The sequence below is a fragment of the Sus scrofa genome, chromosome 15 (assembly GCF_054392235.1).
Source record: "Sus scrofa isolate SSC_HxYL_T2T_F1_AM1 chromosome 15, Sscrofa_HxYL_maternal_Yorkshire_Landrace_v2.0, whole genome shotgun sequence".
Taxonomy (NCBI): Eukaryota; Metazoa; Chordata; class Mammalia; order Artiodactyla; family Suidae; genus Sus; species Sus scrofa.
The window spans coordinates 51,983,323-52,001,025 of NC_139397.1; the positions used below are offsets into that span (position 1 = coordinate 51,983,323).

General features: G+C 43.3%; 2 protein-coding genes across 4 annotated transcripts in view; both read left to right on the plus strand.

The window, feature by feature from the left end:
* LOC106504227 (beta-defensin 104A) overlaps positions 1-16,491 on the plus strand; it is a 46,911-nt gene extending 30,420 nt beyond the window's left edge. Inside the window, exon 3 of the mRNA XM_021076392.2 lies at positions 16,175-16,491. Coding sequence (XP_020932051.2) covers positions 16,175-16,359 — 185 coding nt within the window. The 3' untranslated portion in view covers positions 16,360-16,491. The remainder of the gene's footprint in view (positions 1-16,174) is intronic.
* LOC404703 (prepro-beta-defensin 3) overlaps positions 1-17,703 on the plus strand; it is a 103,187-nt gene that overhangs the window by 27,269 nt on the left and 58,215 nt on the right. The gene's annotated exons all lie outside the window — the stretch shown is intronic.

Sequence of the window (17,703 nt, forward strand, 5' to 3'; positions counted from 1 at the left end):
TAAGAGCAAACTACTGCTCACCTCTCCTGGCTCAGTTTTCTCATCTGTCACAGTTACTGAGGAAGAGTGGTCATTCTGCTAGCCCCTCAAGGCTGCTTTGAGGGGCTGGTGAAATGATGACGCAAAGGTGTTCTGAACACGTGGTGTGCTCAGAAGGAGGCCTGGCCCCCCATCAGAGCCCAAAAAAGATGTGCGGTATCACTTCCCTGGCTCTCATTTGTACTGTCCCTAAATTTCCCAAGGAAAAAGGGAGGGATACCAGTCATTTTACCAAGTTAGTGCTGAATCCCTGAGCCTGTAACATCACCTAGAAGACCAAAGTCATAATGACCACATCCTCTTAATTCACTAAGGGCATGGGTATTAAATGTTCCATTCACATCACTGCAACCCTGAAGAAACCCCATCCTGTTGCCTATACTTGTACAAGGCTCTGTTCATTTTTGAAACAAAAAAATAATTTAAAAATGTAGACTCTAAAGTCAAACAGATTGATTTAGCAAATATATGACCTCAAACAATTTGCTTAATATTTTGAACCTCAGTTTCTTCATCCTTAAAATGAGGATGTAATAATGGTACCTGTATCCTAGGATATTCGAGAGGATTAACTGAGCTAATATATGCAGAGTGTTTTTCAGAGTGTCTGGCTATTGCTATTAGATCTGATTCACATTTCTCTCTATCTTTACTTTCTAAAAACTCTTTTTCAAGTCCACTAATTCATAATGCACCTTTCCTGGCCCCTTAAACACAACATGCTGATATATGTATGTTGTGTTCAACAATTAAACTTCGGGAGCACAAGCTGACATATATGTGCTGGGGATAGAGAGCTGAGTCTAATGCTTTCCGACTTTGGGGCATTTTTAATAACGTATAGCCAGGCCGACTTTGTGGGCATGTGACCATCAAACAGCCCTTCCTGCCACCTTCAGGTTTAAAACTCTGCAAGCACTGTATTAAAATTCTCAATCATTTTGTCTTTGAATATATGCTTTGTAAATGAAGTCTGACCCTTCCTGGGAGGGTGTCTGGCCCCTGTCCCTGTCCCATGAACCCTGGGCCCCACCTGGCCTCCTCCCTCCCACTCCCTCCCAGTGACTGCTGCCCCTGTCCACTCTTAGCTTGGACTGGTGCGCAGCTGGTACCTGGGGTTGGGGTTGAGTTCAGGAGTACTGAGCGTCCTAGGATACGGCATCAATCAGCCTATCCTGGGGTTACTAGTGTTGTGGTGAAGGCAGGCCATTGGGCAGGAGCAAGCGTCTCTCCTACCCTCATTTCAGTACCGCATCCAGCACAGATGTTGCAGTATCTCAGGAGTTGCCTCTTGCTGTGGTGGGCATGGCAGGCCCTTGGGAAGGAGAGATACCTGGCTTGCCCTTCTCTGGAGCAAGGCACATCTGTTCAGAAGCTGTTGGCAGGAGGGGGCAACCCAGCAAGCTGTGGGTCACAAGCATATGCACAGGGTGGTAGAATGGGGGACCCTGGATACCAATGAGGGTCTGCAAGTGTCCCCAAGTGTCTCTGTTACCCAAGAGAACATGACATTAAACAGCAAATAAAAAAATACTATGACACAGAGTTCCCACCATGACATAGTGGGTTAAGTGTCCAACTGCAGTGGCTCAGGTACAGGTTCGATCCCCAGCCCAGCACAGTGGGTTAAGAATCTGGTGTTGCTCCAGCTGTGGTTTGGATACCATCCTTGGTCTGGGAACTTCCATATGCTGTGGATGTGGCCATAAAAAATTACTATGACGGAGAACTTGGAGGAAAGGAGGAAGTTTCATATTTTGGTGGCTTTAATAGCACCTCTTTCCTAGTTTTTGAATCATGCATTTTCATTCTGCACTGGGCCCTGCAAATGATGTTGCTGGTTCTGACATGGAGTGAACCTCCAGTCTTAGAAAAATAAGATAATACTTGAAACCACCTCTAATTATAGGGCTTGTCCTCCTGGAAACCATGATGTTTCGTGGTGTCCCTGTGGTCCAAAGATGGCCCCTTGGTGTTGATTTTCATGTCATTTACTTCTTTAGTACAGATCCCCCCAGCTCCTAACTCAAATCCTCCTATATTAAGTTAATTTGAGTGTAGCACAAATAAGCATTTGTTTAGCCATTTAGGGCTCACCTGCCTTGCACTTGCCACCTGCTCACCATGGATCAGGCAATCCCTGTGGCTATGACAGACTCCACATCACTGCTGCCTCTCTGAGCCCTCTGACCCAGACACCCCCACCCTGCTGCTGAGTGATATCCTCCCCTCTGATGTGCCTCTCTTCTGGGAGTTCCCATGTCCTTCAGGGTGATGGCCTCAGGCCACTGTCTCTGGAAGGCCTCTTCCTATAACTTTGTCCAGGTGCCACCCGATACAGCCTGTGGTGTTACTGCCTCCTGTGGCCCTGACTCTTCTTCGATCAGCCCCCAAGTCCTGGAAGTCACCACACTCCTGTCCTTAGAATTCACCTAATCAAATGCATCTGTCTTCTCCCCAGTGAGATGTGAACAGAGGGACTGATCCCTTAGCAGTTTGCAGCACAGCACTTCCCTCAGGAGAGTCAGTTGGCTATTTGTGGGAGCTCACATAAGAGTCTATAGGTTACACCCTGGATGTTTGTGTCTCCCCACCCCAATTCTTATGTTGAAATCCTAATCCCAAAGTGATGATGTTTGGAGGTGAGGGTGATTTGCCATATGATTAGGTCATGAGGGTGATGCCCTCAGGAGTGTGATTCATGCCCTTATCAAGGAGACCTCAGAGAGATCCCCATCCCCTTCTGCCAGACCTGTGAGAAATGAATGCCTATCATTTATAAGCCTCCAAGTGGGTGGTAGGTTGTTACCGCAGCCTGAACAGGCTGAGACTCTGTACATCCTGAATTTACATGAGAAGCCACATGAATCCCTGACAGGAAGCAGAGTTTCTGTCACCTTATTAACATTCATTTGTTTCAGAGAATCCAACTGTGAGTCTTTCATGTTTGCAACTTTCACTTGCTAATGAATCAGGCTTACTTTCTAAGAAGCAAAAATAATGAGATAATAAATAAGATAAATGAAACCTTGTGTAACTGAAAATATCTGGAGGTTTGTCTTTTCTTGGGGACTTCAGTCTAAGTGAGGTTGGAAGGGGATAGAGAAAACAAGTTTTCAGTCTATCCTCTCTCATTAGATTATTCATAAAATATAAACAATATGTGTAAAAAATAGCAAACAAAAATATTGTGCTGACTAAGGCTAAAGTTAGGATATTCCCCAATAGCTTTTAAAAATAAAATGTTGGAGTAATTTTAGACTTACTGGAAAGTTGTCAGGATAGTGCAGAGAGTCCCCATCTACCCCTCCCCAGCCCCCCTTTGCTAGCATCCATGTTAATGGTTATTAATAGTAATAGTTGTGGTTCACCTGTCAAAACCAAGAGAGTAATGTTAGAACATGACTACTGACTAAAAGAGTGAGGTGTCCTTCTCCCCTCATTCCTTGTGTAAGGGGCACAGGATACAAACAGGACTGACCCCTCCTGAGGTTAACCTTGATCGTTTGGTAAGGTGTGCCCGCCAGGCCTCCCCACTCCTAAATGACTGTTCTTCTCTCTCCATGTTCTGTTCTTTGGAAGCAAATCACTTTCATTTAAGTTGAGACAATTAAGTCCCACCTCCTGAAGCGGGGGGTATCAATAGATACCAGTTTGTCACTTAGTGTTCTTCTATTGAGAAATGTGTTCATTTTCTCGAGTATATTTATATATGCAATCTCTAATTGATATCAGTAGGGCATGAGGAAGTAAATTGGTGATCTTATCCAGATCACTTATGAAAACTACCTTTTGCATAACATAGCAATCATTTGTTGCTTTGGGGGGATTTATGGTTTTCACAAATGCTTCTAAGGTATTTCCACATTAGTGGCAATAATAGTAGCAGGGTGATGCTGATGGTTATTTCTCTCTAATCCATGCTTTCTTAAAGTGTATCCTGTCCCTCTCTCACAAGCGGGCGGGTTAAAGTGGACAGTTCAGACCTGTCTCGCCACCTACATAACTGTGGGCTCTATGAGAAGGGCACAGAAACATCCTCACTTCTGATACACCTCACTGATCAAGATGTTATCAGGCTGAGAAGTGTATAAATGTGGGTGTTTGCTGCCCTTTTCTCCTGGACCCTGTGCTGATCTCTCGAGACCTGCAAGTCATGAGGATGTTCCTCTTTCTCTTTGCTGTCTTCTTCTTTCTGGCCCCAGGTAAAATGAGCACCTTTGCAGGGAAGATTATCAGAGGTGGAAGCCCAGAGATTGGGTCTGTTTCAGCGAACACCTGGGCAGAATCAGCTCTAGACACCCTTGGCCCAGCAGCCCTGCAGGGGGGCCTTTGCTATAGGAGGCAACTTTTCTCTAATGCCTTTGCTGTAAATCCTTTGCATTTTTCCTTATTATCCAGTTTGAGGTATCACAGGTTTGAAGAAATCAGGATATGCCAGGAAAGATGCCTTTTGATGCCCAGTCTCAGGCTTACTAACAAAAACAAAAATTTGAAAAAAAGTTAAAAGCAAGGGTAGCCATTGATGGATCTTTAAAGAAATTAGCTGAGTTAGAGATTAAGACAGGTAAGAAAGAGAGTCAGAGAAAGGAAGAAATGAAAGAGAAAAGGAATGGAACTTGGAGGTACAGTGTATCAGGCCAGTCATGGTATCACTTAAAATAGTAAAACTTCAACAGCCACTTCTGAATCACAGGCTGTAGGGCTGGATACTGAGACAAAACTGCCACATAATGAAATGCATTTAGTTCTCCAAGGCCAGTGCCTTTAAGGAGGCTCTCTTCAACTTCTAATTTAGTGATATTTGGAGCAACTCTTCTGGCTTGGAAGCCCCCTTTTACATGTATGTTGCAGCTACAGAAGTTAAACTTCAGATAGACTAAGCAGCTTCTCAAAGTCATAAGAATAAGCAGGAGGGAAGCCACAACTTGAAGCCAGTTCTATCTCACTACAGTGATAGGAAGTGTCCTTTCCATATCAGAATTCCCATCATTACCTCCTGCCCCTGACGACCTCCCATGTCTCCATTTGGATCCTGCCCAGAATTATAGTCCAAGCCTAGACTCATTTCAGGCTCCAGAGAGCTGATCAAATGGTTTTCCAGAACCAGCAATGAGTCCAAATTTGTGCCTGATGCTAGTGATATCCCAGGTATGATGCTCAAATTTTTCACACCAGCTGTGCATGTCTCCGGTCTGTTTTGCAGTAACCCTGTGTGAGTAGATTCTGTGCAAGGATATGGGGATCTAGAACCAAGAGTGAACCACTCCTTCCACTGGATTTGGTGTACAAGTTGGAAACTGACCAAAGCCTCCTTTTCAGATCACTCATATTTAGTATATAGTTAGGCATCACGATACAAGATTATATAATATAAAGTTATCTAATGTAACTAAAGGAAACCGACCTATTAATGTGCCATGTGCACACACAGAGGCACACACATTTTCATTACCCTCTTGGGGATGTCTGTGATGACCCCGTAGCAGCCCTGTAGGCATGGGTGCTCTTTCTCTTTCCAGAGGCTTTCTCTTTCAGGGCCATCACTGTGAATCAGATCTAGTACAAGGACTCTTGTCAGAGTGAGGTCCAGTAACTCTAGCCTGAGACTATCTTACCCTAATAGGAGGGAAGAAAGAGTATAGACCTCTGGGATGGGAACCAGGGTTCGCTGAGCTTTGAAATATTGGAGTATTTAAACTTACGAACGTGTATGCTTATGCTAGGTTTGATTAGCACACATGCTGGCACTGATCTATCTGGTTTTAGTTTTACGTGTATGTGAATCAAACATCTTTCTATAGTGACATTGATTGTAGTTTGTTTGTACTTGACACCCTCATTACATACAACCAGATTATGCAGCTTTAAAATGTTGCTTCTGATGATATATATTGTCTTTAAGTTGAAGTTGGCTACTCTAATGATTGCTGCTCATAAAGTAGTGAGACTAGAACTGGAGCCCTGTGCAGAATGACATGAGAAAAATCTCGGAGAGTCACCCCCAACATAGTCTCCCTTCCTACTCATGAACACATTGGATAGGATGGGGAGAGGAAATGAGATTGACCCTCCTAAAGCCATTTCTCAACTTCTATCCACTATAGTTAACTTTTTTCTTTATATGTGTCTATTCTTTTTACTGCAGTCCTGGGACATCTTCCCAGTCTTAGGTCTTGCTCTGCCATCACCAGATAGCACTCAGGGAGTGTTAGTGAAGAAGCTACTGACTCTGGAGGTGTTTATAGGAACAAGTTGATAATGTCCCAAGGATTTTGATAAAAGAACATTAGCTTCTGTTTCCCAAAGCTCCCACACAGCCTAATCCCAAATGGGGATTAGGCTTTCATCTTGAATGAAAAATGACAGACAGAAGGTCCCATCATGGCTCAGTGGGTTAAGAACCCAACTAGTAGACTAGTATCCATCAGAGGTAGGTTCAATCCTTGGCCTCACTCAGTAGGTTAAGGACCTGGTGTTGCCATGAACTGTGGTGTACATCTCATATGCAGCTCGGATCCCGCATCACTGTGGCTGTGGGTTGGGCTGACAGCTACAGCTCTCATTCGACCCCTAGCCTGGGAACTTCCATATGCCACAGGTGCAGCCCTAAAAAGAAAAAAAAAAAAAAAGATAGAAAACATTTCCCCCAACTGCCGTCTTGATGAGGCACTGTAACAGTTTGTAAATAAATCTTCACTGACAGTTCTGGTAACCAGAGATATTTGAGGTGAATTAATCCAGGTGGCTCTTTCCCTTGTGTAGCCAGGAGTGGATATTTTGGAAATAAATGCTACAGGCTTAAAGGGAGATGTGTGGACCATTGTCAGATAAATGAAGAACTTGTTGGTCTCTGCCAGAAGTTTCTGAAATGCTGTGTGACACTTCAGTCGTGTTGGAAAAATAAGGATAGCCCTTAAGATCTCAGGGCAACACGGATGACCCAGCTCCATCTTGTTTTCCACTCTGGCCTCCAATAAGAAGACATTTCAATAAAAATAAATGACTGTCTTTTATCTATTTGTCAAATGCTTCACTTAGAAGGGGAACATGAGTAGCCAACTTTGATGGTCCCTTACTCCTGGCTTATTTTTCTGTGTGTATATATATATATATATTTTTTTTTTTTTTGATAAGGGAATTATCTCTAAGCCACCTGACATTTCTTTTTAAAAGGGGACTAGAAGCGATTCTAATCAACAAACCTCTAGCTTACTCTCAGGCAGTCAACCCCAGCCAACCTGTTGAGATAGATGATAGATGATGGGTGGGTATAGAAATGAACATATATCTAGATGGATAGTTATAGTAATGATATACAGATAGAAAATCTATTTATCAAGGATATCCTGTGTCACACACCTGTCTGAATCATCTTGCCTCCATGCCTCTGACTGTAATTGGAGACAGTTTCTGTGGACTTGTTCTTGATCTATAAGCTTGGAATCAAATTTGCCAATGGGCAGAGAGAATGCAAATGTCTCTGTAATTCCCACTAGCTTCAGTGACCAGGATCCTGGTCCCAAACTGGCTTTCTACTATTTTCCCAGCTGCCAAATTACCTCCTGACTCTAAGATCTCATGTTACCTAGTTCAAGTACAAATTCTCTGTCATGTTCCCTAGGCTTAAGAAACAGCCTTGGTTTCCTGCTAGGTCAGAAATCTTGCCATATCTCCCTTTTAATTCCTCAAGTTCAATGTACATAATCCTATTGGAATTAATGACCCTTTTAATGACATTTTTTTGTTTTGAGACAATTGTAGGATCACATACAGCTGTAAAAAATAACACAGGGACATCTTCTATACTATCACCCAATCTCCCCCCGCCCCATGGCATCATCTTGCAAAACTATAGTACAGTATCATAAATGAGATACTAATGTGATTCAGAATATTCCCATCACCATTAAGACCCCACATGCTACCCTTTTATGGCCACACTTTCAGGAATGTTGTATCAGTAGAATCATACAGTATTTAACTTTGTGGGATTGGCTTTTTACTCAGCATAATTCTTTGGAGTTTCTTCAAATTGCTGCATGTATCAATGGCCTTTTCCTTTTCATTGCTGAGTAATAGTTTTCCATGGGATGAGTGAACCACAGTTGTTTAACCATTCTCCCAACAAAGAACATCCAGATTGTTTCCAATTTGGTGCTGTTACAAATTTATTATAAACATTGATGTTTACAGGGTTTTGAGCAAATGTAAATTTTCATTATTTGAGATAAATGTTCTAGGGTACAGTTGCTGCATCTTATGGTAGTTGTAAATGTAGGGTTTTTTTTTTTTTTAAGAGAATGCCAAACTGTTTTCCTGAATGGCTTTCCCATTTTACATTCCTGCCAACAATGTAAGAGTGATCTAGCTTATCAACATTCTAGCCAGAATTGGCTAAAAATAGTGGTCACTATTTATTTATTTTTGCTATTCTGGTAAGTGTGTATTGGTAGTTCATTGTTATTTTTAATTTGCAGGTCTATAAATGTTAATGATATTTAACATCTTTTTGTGTACTTAATTGCCATCTCTAAATCTCCTTCAGTAAAATATCTGTCACATGCTCATTTTCTAATTGTATTGTTTTTGTTTTTACTGTTTTTTTTTTTTCTTTTTAGGGCCACACCCATGGCATATGGAAGTTCCCAGGCTAGGGGATGAATGGGAGCTGCAGCTGCCGACCTATGCCACAGCCATGGCAACATCAGATCAGAGCTGCATCTGTGACCTACGATGCAGCTCAAGGCAATGCTGGATCCTTAACCCACTGAGTGAAGCCAGGGATTGAACCTACATCTTCTCAGACACTATGTCGGGTTCTTAGCCTGCTGAACCACAACAGGAACCACCAAACAACTATGTCCTTTCTCTGTCAGCTGAGAAGGCCTAGAAGCAATAATACTCCAGCAGCTAGATTGCTGTTTAATATCATTGTCCAATAAAAGGAGCCAAGGATCTTTGGTGAGATGGCTAATTCTAGGACTGGAGCAGGAGATATGCACAATAAACCCAGAGCAACCCATGATACCAGAACATATAAGAGTGTTCAGAGAAAAACAAACTACAAAAAAAAAAAATGGCAGGAGTATGTCAAAGGAACACAAAACCTACTGAAAGAGCTCCCAATGAGCAAACCTGGATTAATTTGAACAAAAATAAATAAAGGAGTACTGGATCATAACCCAAAGCATAAAAATAAATATCCATGACCATGATTCTATACTCAGATAAATAAAAGATTGAATACATAAATAGATGGGGGAGAAGAAACAGCTCTCCCATGCAGGGCAATCCCAAATAATGATGTAGATGCTTGGCCCTCAAAGAAGTGGCCAGCCTAAGTGTGGGCTGCCCATAGTGACTTCCTTCTGGGAAGTACAGGATGGAAAGGGAGAAAAAAGAGGAACCTTACAGTGAAGAAATGTAATAAACACTGCCTCAGCCGGGTGACCGGGGTTAACATCAACAGTGGTGAGTCATGTTGACAGTACGTACCCTTCATGCATGACAAGAATAGTACTTTACTTCAGTGACCTTCTAATGATTCAAATCTAATCATTAGAAAAATGTCAGACAAATCCCAACTGAGGGACATTCAAACCTGACCAATACTCCCTCAAACTCTTAAAGTCCCTTATTAAAAAGTAAGGAAAAGTCTGAGAATCTGTCACAACCCAGAGGAGCCGAAGGAGACATGACAATTAAATGAAATGTGGTGTCCTTGATGAGATCCTGGGGCAGAAAGAAGACATTAAGTAGCAACTGAGGAAATTAAGTAAAGTATGGACTTTAATGAGTAAGGATGTTCACTCCTTGTTGTGCAAAAGTAGCATATGTTACTAGTAGGGGAAGCTGGGTATGGAGTATATGAGAACCCTCAGTACTGTCTTCACAGTCTTTCTGATGTTGGTTTTAATATCTTTATCAGATAATTCTCACATCTCTGTCATTTTGATCTTGGCATCTATTGATCCTGTTTTCTCCTTTAATTTGAGATATTTCTGGTTCTTGCTGGATGAGTTATTTGCCGTTGAGACTTGGACATTTTGCTTATGGTGTCATAAGACTCTGGCTCTCATTTGGGCTTCCTGTTTCACCTGGCCCTGACAGGTGAAGAGTGAGTGCCAGCTGCCATAAGGGATAGAAGTTCAGGGTCAGACTCCTTGGTGGACATCCTGTGGGGTTAGGGTAGGTGGGATGCACTCCTGTTGCTGCTGTGGGTGAGGATGAGTGTGGAGGTGGGTGGCAGTTACATCTTCCTGCTGGCCCTCTGCTGGGAGGTGGGAGGTAGGAGGTAGGAGTAGGAGTGCCTTGTTAGTTCTCCCCAGGTGGCCTCTACTGGGAGGGAGGGAAGTCCTCCTTACCTCTGGTGGTAGAGAATGTCTTGACTGTTCACTAGGCTTCTTCTGACACCACTGCTGCAGGGAACTGAAGAGGAGGCCCATTACAGCAGTGGGCAGGGTGGGATGGGTGGGAAGAGTCTGAGTTAAATTCTAGGAGAGGTCCAGTAATACATTTCTACCTGTTCTTTTCCTCCCTAATGTGCATTTACATTAAAATTTTCATGTCTGATGTGGAATCTGAAAAAAGGACAGACTGAACTTCTTTGCAGAACAGATGCTGACTCACAGACATTGAAAAACTTATGGTCTCAGGAGGAGACAGTTTGTGGAGTGGGGGATGTGCTTGAGTTATGGGATGGAAATCCTGTGAAGTTGGATTGTTATGATCACTACACAACTCCAGATGTGATAAATTCATTTGAGTAATAAAAAAAATTTTTTAAAAATTTCATGTCTGGGAGTTCCTGTCGTGGCACAGCAGAAATGAATCTGACTAGGGACCATGAGGTTTCGGGTTCAGTCCCTGGCCTCACTCAGTGGGTTGAGGATCCGGCATTGCCGTGAGCTGTGGTGTAGGTCACAGATGTGACTTGGATCCTGTGTTACTGTGGCTCTGGTGTAGGCCAGCAGCTATAGCTCTGATTAGATCCCTAGGCTGGGAACCACCATGTGCCATGGGTGGGGCCCTGAAAAGACATAAAGACAAAAAAAAATTTATGTCGTCTTAGAAAATTTACCCCTTTATTATTATATAATTTCCCTCTTTATTCCTAATATTTGTTCTTGCTCTGAAGTCTGCTTTGTCCAAAATCAATAAAGCAACTCCAGTTTTCTTTTATCAGTGTTAGCATGGTGTATCTTTATCCACCCTTTAAGTATAAAGACAACATTTAATTTATGTTGTCTTTATACTTAAAGTGAGTTTGTTTCCTTCTTTGTTTTGTTTTTTTCTTTTTTAGGGGCACACCTGTGGCATATGGAAGTTCCTGGGCTAGGGGTCATATTGGAGATGCAGCTGCCAGCCTGCACCATAGCCACAGCAACACCAGATCCAAGCTGCATCTGTAATCTATGCCTCAGCTTTCAGCAACACTGGATCATTAACACACTGAGTGAGGCCAGGGATCAAACCCACATCCTCATGGACACTGTGTCAGGTTCTTAACCTGCTGAGCCACCAAAGGAATTCCTTAAAATAAGTTTTTGTAGACAACATATGGTTTTGATCCACTCTGACAGTCTCTGTCTTTTAATTTTTGTATTTAAACCATCCATGGTAAGGTGATTAATAGTTGAATTAATATCTACCATATATGTTACCTCTTTCTTTTCATTGCATTTTTCTTTATTTATTTTTAATTCTTCAAATTAGTTTTGAAGGATAATTTTGCTGGGCATAGAATTCTAAGTTAGTGGTTCCTTCTTTCATCACTTTAAATATTCTACCCCACTCTCTTCTTGCTCACTTGTTTTCTGATTCCACTCTAGTTCTTATCCTTGATTCTCCATAAGTGAGATGTTTTATTTTCCTTCGACTTGTTTCAAGATTTTCTCTTTGTGTTTGGTTTCCTATAGTTCAAATATGATACTGGCTAGATATAGATTTTTTGCTGTTTATCCTGTTGGAATTCTTTGGAATTCATAGATGTGTGTCCACTGACAGAGAAATGGAAAAAGAAGATGTGGTACATATATACAATGGAATATTAGCCATTAAAAGGAAGGAAATACCATCATTTGCAGCAACTCCTTTTTAAATAGAGTTTTTATTTGTAGCTCTTATTTTTTTAAATTTATTTTTATTTATTTTTGTCTTTTGTCTTTTAGGGCCACACTCATGGCATATGGAGTTTCCCAGGCTAGGGGTCCAATTGGAGCTACAACTGCCAGCCTATGCCACAGCCACAGCAACACCATATCCAAGCCACATCTACAACCTACACCATAGGTCATGGCAATGCTGGATCCTTAACCCACTGAGTGAAGCCAGGGATCAAACTTGCATCCTCATGGATGCTAATTGGGTTCATTAACTGCTGAGCCATAATGGGAACTCCTGTATTTGCAACTCTTTTAGCTGTGACTGTACTGGAGCCCTGAGGATGTGGTGCTAAAGTGTGGAGAAAGGAAACATTTTAAAATCTCACAATTAAACCTCAGTCCTTTCCTGCCCTGTGTCTCTGCAGTGTGACCTTCACAAGTATTTCTTAGTGTCTCTTACTCGGGTGAGGAAGGACAGATGGGTTAGAGTAGGAGAAACGCCCTTCTCCTAATGAGACATGGCTCTAGTAAAGTTGTTCTCCCTGGAGAGTAAGCTCTTGTCATAGAGAATTCTCTGGACAAAACAAATGAAGTGACTTGCACTAGGTCACAAACAACTCCTCATAAAAGGTCCTTTTCATATAATAATCCAGCTGCCCCACCCCCACCTCAGCACTGTCTCCATGCCACTAGGGCTGTGTGTCTAGGGTACCCCCCCATGCTGCCTCTCATGGGTACTCACCAGTAAGTGCTATTTCAAGAAGCTTGGGAGATCAGCCACAGCACTCACACAAAAGCTTCTCTTCTGTCTCATGGTAACTCCTGCAGACTTGCTGCTGCATCTCTCCAGCCACCCCTGCACTATGAGGATCCCTGTCCTGCTCTTAACCACCTTTCTTATGCTCTTCCAAGCAGGTAAAAAGAGACTCTCAGCTAGAAATACATGCAGTTGCAGAGGATGGAAGGTGAAGAAAAAACTTGACTACCACTGCTGTGGCATGGTTTCAATCCCTGGTTTGAGAACTTCCTCATGCCAAGGGCATGGTCAGGAAAAAAAACAAACTTGAAAAAGAGTAAACATCCTGCAGGGTTCTGCAGCCTTCTTTAATCACAGCTTGTAATCTCTGCCCTGATTGAGACCACGAGTAAAATGCAGCAAAAAGCATAAGTAGGAGTTCCCGTCGTGGCGCAGTGGCTAACGAATCCGACTAGGAACCATGAGGTTGCAGGTTCGGTCCCTGCCCTTGCTCAGTGGGTTAACGATCCGGCGTTGCCGTGAGCTGTGGTGTAGGTTGCAGATGCGGCTCGGATCCTGCGTTGCTGTGGCTCTGGCGTAGGCCGGTGGCTACAGCTCCGATTAGACCCCTAGCCTGGGAACCTCCATATGCCGCGGGAGTGGCCCAAGAAATAGCAACAACAACAACAACAAAAAAAAAAAAGACAAAAAAAAAAGCATAAGTAAAATGCAGTGAAAAAGCAATCCAGTAATATACCTCCTGGCAATGAGGCTTTGCAGCTCAAAAATAGGACTCTTAGATGTCACCGGGGGGGGGGGGGGTTCGCTCCCCCAAGACAGTTACAGTTATTCATTGTTGGTTTCATGGAAAGAGATGCCTTCGTCCCATCTGTTTCCTGAAAAGGTTTGATCTGTCTAGAAAGGGATCCTACTCACCTCCTAAATTTTACAAACTTTTCATATCAAGTCAGAGGATTAGGATTAAGAAGAAGGCAGTGATTTCAGTAGGTGTAAAAGATAAGTACTGATAACACAAATAGCAGGTGCCTTTGGACTCTGACGAGGAAATTTCAAAGTTAGACTGAGATGTCAGCAATCTTCTGACTCTTGTGTTAATCTCTGTACCCAGAAGCACACAGTATTACACTATTAGATGTGGGATGGACATTAGAGCATTTGTCTAATTCCCTCCTCCTCAAAGCTGAGCCAGATGCCCTACTGCACAGTCAGGGAAAAGAATATCCTCAGAGCCACTCAGGCCCAACTGTGCTGAGGTTAAACCAGTTGCTTGACTCAGAACCTCCCTAACTCTCTTCACGCTGCTCGGTGGATTTCCAAGGCTCTGAAGGATGCCCAGCCTGCCCCTTGTCCCCTTCTGGAGTGTGTTGCTAAAGTAATTCTCGTGGGTTATTTCTTCAGAGGTTTCAGGTTTAGCTTAACTCTTTTTTCCTGGGCCATTTCCCACAGACACTTCTCTGAAATTCTGCCATGAGCTTACTCCTGGTCTGCCAAAATATGATAGTAATTTCTTTATCATAAAGAGCAGCTTACCCTTGATCACAGGACAAAGAACCCGCTGAGATAGAAACCTGGGTCTGCCCCCCACCCCCCGAACCAGGAGGGTGTTCACTCTAAGCTGGTTGCCACTGCCCACACTTGGCTGCTGAGGGCTGGGTCGACTGGCCTCTAAGCCTAAGAAAGGCCCCAGGAGGAGAGCCCTGTGGGAGGAGAGTGAGGGAGGGGAGCATGAACACAGTGACTGCCTCCACATCTCTGCTGCTCCTTCTTTTGCTGACTCTGGCTTTTACATAACTGCAGCCCCTTAAAATGCCCACTGAGCAGGAGGGTCATGTGTTATATAGCAAGGACCCAGTATCATTTGGTCTACTCTAGAGTGTATTTAGGGAGTTCCTGCTGAGTGTAGGAGGCACCTGATTATAAAACCACCTCAAGCACAGATCTTTAGGGGAGTCTTTCTCAATCCACCATCCACATTTCCCTCCATCTTTCCCTGGGCTTCCAGGCTCTCCTGGCCCTTCTGTGTGACACTTCCAGTTTGCCATGAGAGCTGCTTTAAATAGCTGCAGAGAGCACACCTGGAGACCAAGGAAACCCTCATCTCCTGCTCACTGCTCAAGGCCAAAGGCAGAGGATCAGGATTCTACCTCCTTTTCCCCAGTCTACTCTCCTCTCCTCATTTCCCTCCGACCTATCCAGTCACATGCTCAATAGGTAATTACAGCACCCACATTGTGCACCTGTACTGAGTACATAATGGTGAGCACAGAACGCAAATGGTCCTCCCACTCCAGGAACTTAGAATTCAGTTGAGAAGCCTAAATTACTTTTTTAAAAAAGGAACTACAGGAGTTCCTGTCGTGACGCAGTGGTTAACGAATCCGACTAGGAACCATGAGGTTGCGGGTTTGATCCCTGCCCTTGCTCAGTGGGTTAATGATCCGGCGTTGCTGTGAGCTGTGGTGTAGGTTGCAGACGTGGCTCGGATCCGGCGTTGCTGTGGCTCTGGCGTAGGCCGGTGGCTACAGCTCCGATTCAACCCCTAGCCTGGGAACCTCCATATCCTGCGGGAAGCGGCCCTAGAAAAGGCAAAAAGACAAAAAAATAAAAAAATAAAGTAAAAAAAATAAAAAAGGAACTACAGTTTGGAGTATGTCTTATGAAAGAATAAAAAAGTTGCAAAGGAAAGACAGTAGTCGTGGGACCCTTAACCACGTGAAGGGGATGGGAAGATTGCCCCGACATTGCCATTTAGAGCAAGAGCTGAAAGTCCAAAGAGCTTATTCATGGAAAGGGGAATAGTGAGAGCGAGGGGACTGAGGTAGCCGAGAGCTGGTGTTGAGTAGCTTCAGGAAGGCCCATGTGGCTTTGTTGGGAGAGTTAGGGCCACAGTGGAACAGCAGGAGTCTGAGGGAGGGCCCAGGATCAGGTCATGAGAGCTTTGTAGACCATGGTAAGGGGCTTGGTTGGATTAAATAAAAATAATAGCAAACTTTTGCAGGTATTTTAAAAAGAGGTGTGGCATGAACCATTTAACATTAAAAGAAAATAACACTAGAAGAGAATCAGATGGTGAAGTCAATCAGCTAGCAAAATGGAGGAGGTGGGCTTGTTGGGAAAAGCGCCATCCTGTGTCAGTCCCGCCACTCCTCCCCGCCATCCTCCACTCAATTTCACTCATCCCCTCTACCCCTCGGAAAAAAAAAACGCTGCCAAACTCTTGCCTCTTGGTCCTCAAGTGCAGCTAATCACACTGACTTATCCTATTATTTAGTGAGAAATGACCTTGATGCAGACAGGATATGTGGCTATGGGACTTCTCGCTGCCGGAGGTATTGTAAAAGGCAAGAAATCAGAATTGGAAGATGCCCCAACACCTATCCATGCTGTTTGAAAAAGTGGAGAGACAGCTCATTGAACCCCATGAAAGACAAAAACCCGGAGGAGCCTGGTCCCTAGAATCGCCAACAGCTGGAACTCTGAGCCTTCTCTTTTCAAGGCCTTTCAGCTAGAAAGTCCCCAGTGGAACCGTCCATCCAATGAAGTGAGTACTTGCCCAGAGCTTCCACTCAATGCGGAGCCAAAGTAGGAGCATGCAACAGGCACAGGGCCTGGCCTGTTGAGGGGGAACAACAGTGTGGGTTACGTGAGAGTCTCAACACTTAAAAAAATGAGCCAAAAAACATATCCAGCCAGCCACAAGTCTAAGTGAACATTGTTTTATTTTTTGCCTGGCCTATATCAATTGATCTTGATAACATTGGTTTTCTTTTCTGGTAAGAAGTTCTGCTTAACGGTTATGTGTATTATATTAATTAAAATGGAATAAATCAATATTAAGTGCAATATGATTGGCTTACACACTAATTCAAAACATAGACTTAACGGGAGAAATACAAAGGAGATGGTGTGAGAAGGGCTGCCCCACGTGGATGTCTATGAAAGATCTCATCAGCAGATGGCAGCAGAGAGCCGAGATACCACTAGGTGGCGCTGGGTGGATGCGTCCAGACGCCTTATCTGAAAACTGGTAAAGTAAGGGAAGTAATAAAACATTTGAAGTAGCTTTCCGGCCCAAGTTATACTTCAAGGAGGAGTCCAGCTAATAAATGAAGGAGGAGCGATAGAAGATCACGTTTTTGAAAACCCAGGGGAGGAAGGATCTTGCCAATCAATGTCAGTAGCCCCTAAAATAAACAAGAACAACAACCTGATGTTATATGCCTCCTAGTAGAGGTACCATCCATGAGCTGTTAGGCTGGATTGTGCCCTTTTGGCCAAAAATAAGACACCTGACTTCAATATGTGCTTCATCTTGTTTCATCCTTTGATAAGCTCCCCTTCCTGGGTTATTTCCTGAAACACTCAAGATGTCCTATCACTTTATCAGAAAATATTTTGAAATATATTACTCAAAGAAAATAACTGTTTTTTTTTTTTTTGTTTTGTTTTTTTTTTTTTTTTTTTTTTTTTTTTTTTTTTAATGGCCTCATCCACAGCATGTGAAAGTTCCCAGGCCAGGGATTGAATTTGAGCTGCAACTACAACCTATGCCACAGCTGCATCAGTATTGGATCCCTTAACCCACTGTGCTAGGCCAGGGATCAAACCCATACTACCACAGCAACCTGAACCACTGCAATCAGATTCTTTTTTTTTTTTCCTTTTCTTTTTGTCTTTTTAGGGCCACACCTGTGGCGTATGGAAGTTCCCAGTCTAGGGGTCAAATCAGAGCTACAGCTGCCAGCCTACACCACAGCTCATGGCACCACCAGATCCGAGCTATGTCTTTGACCTACACCA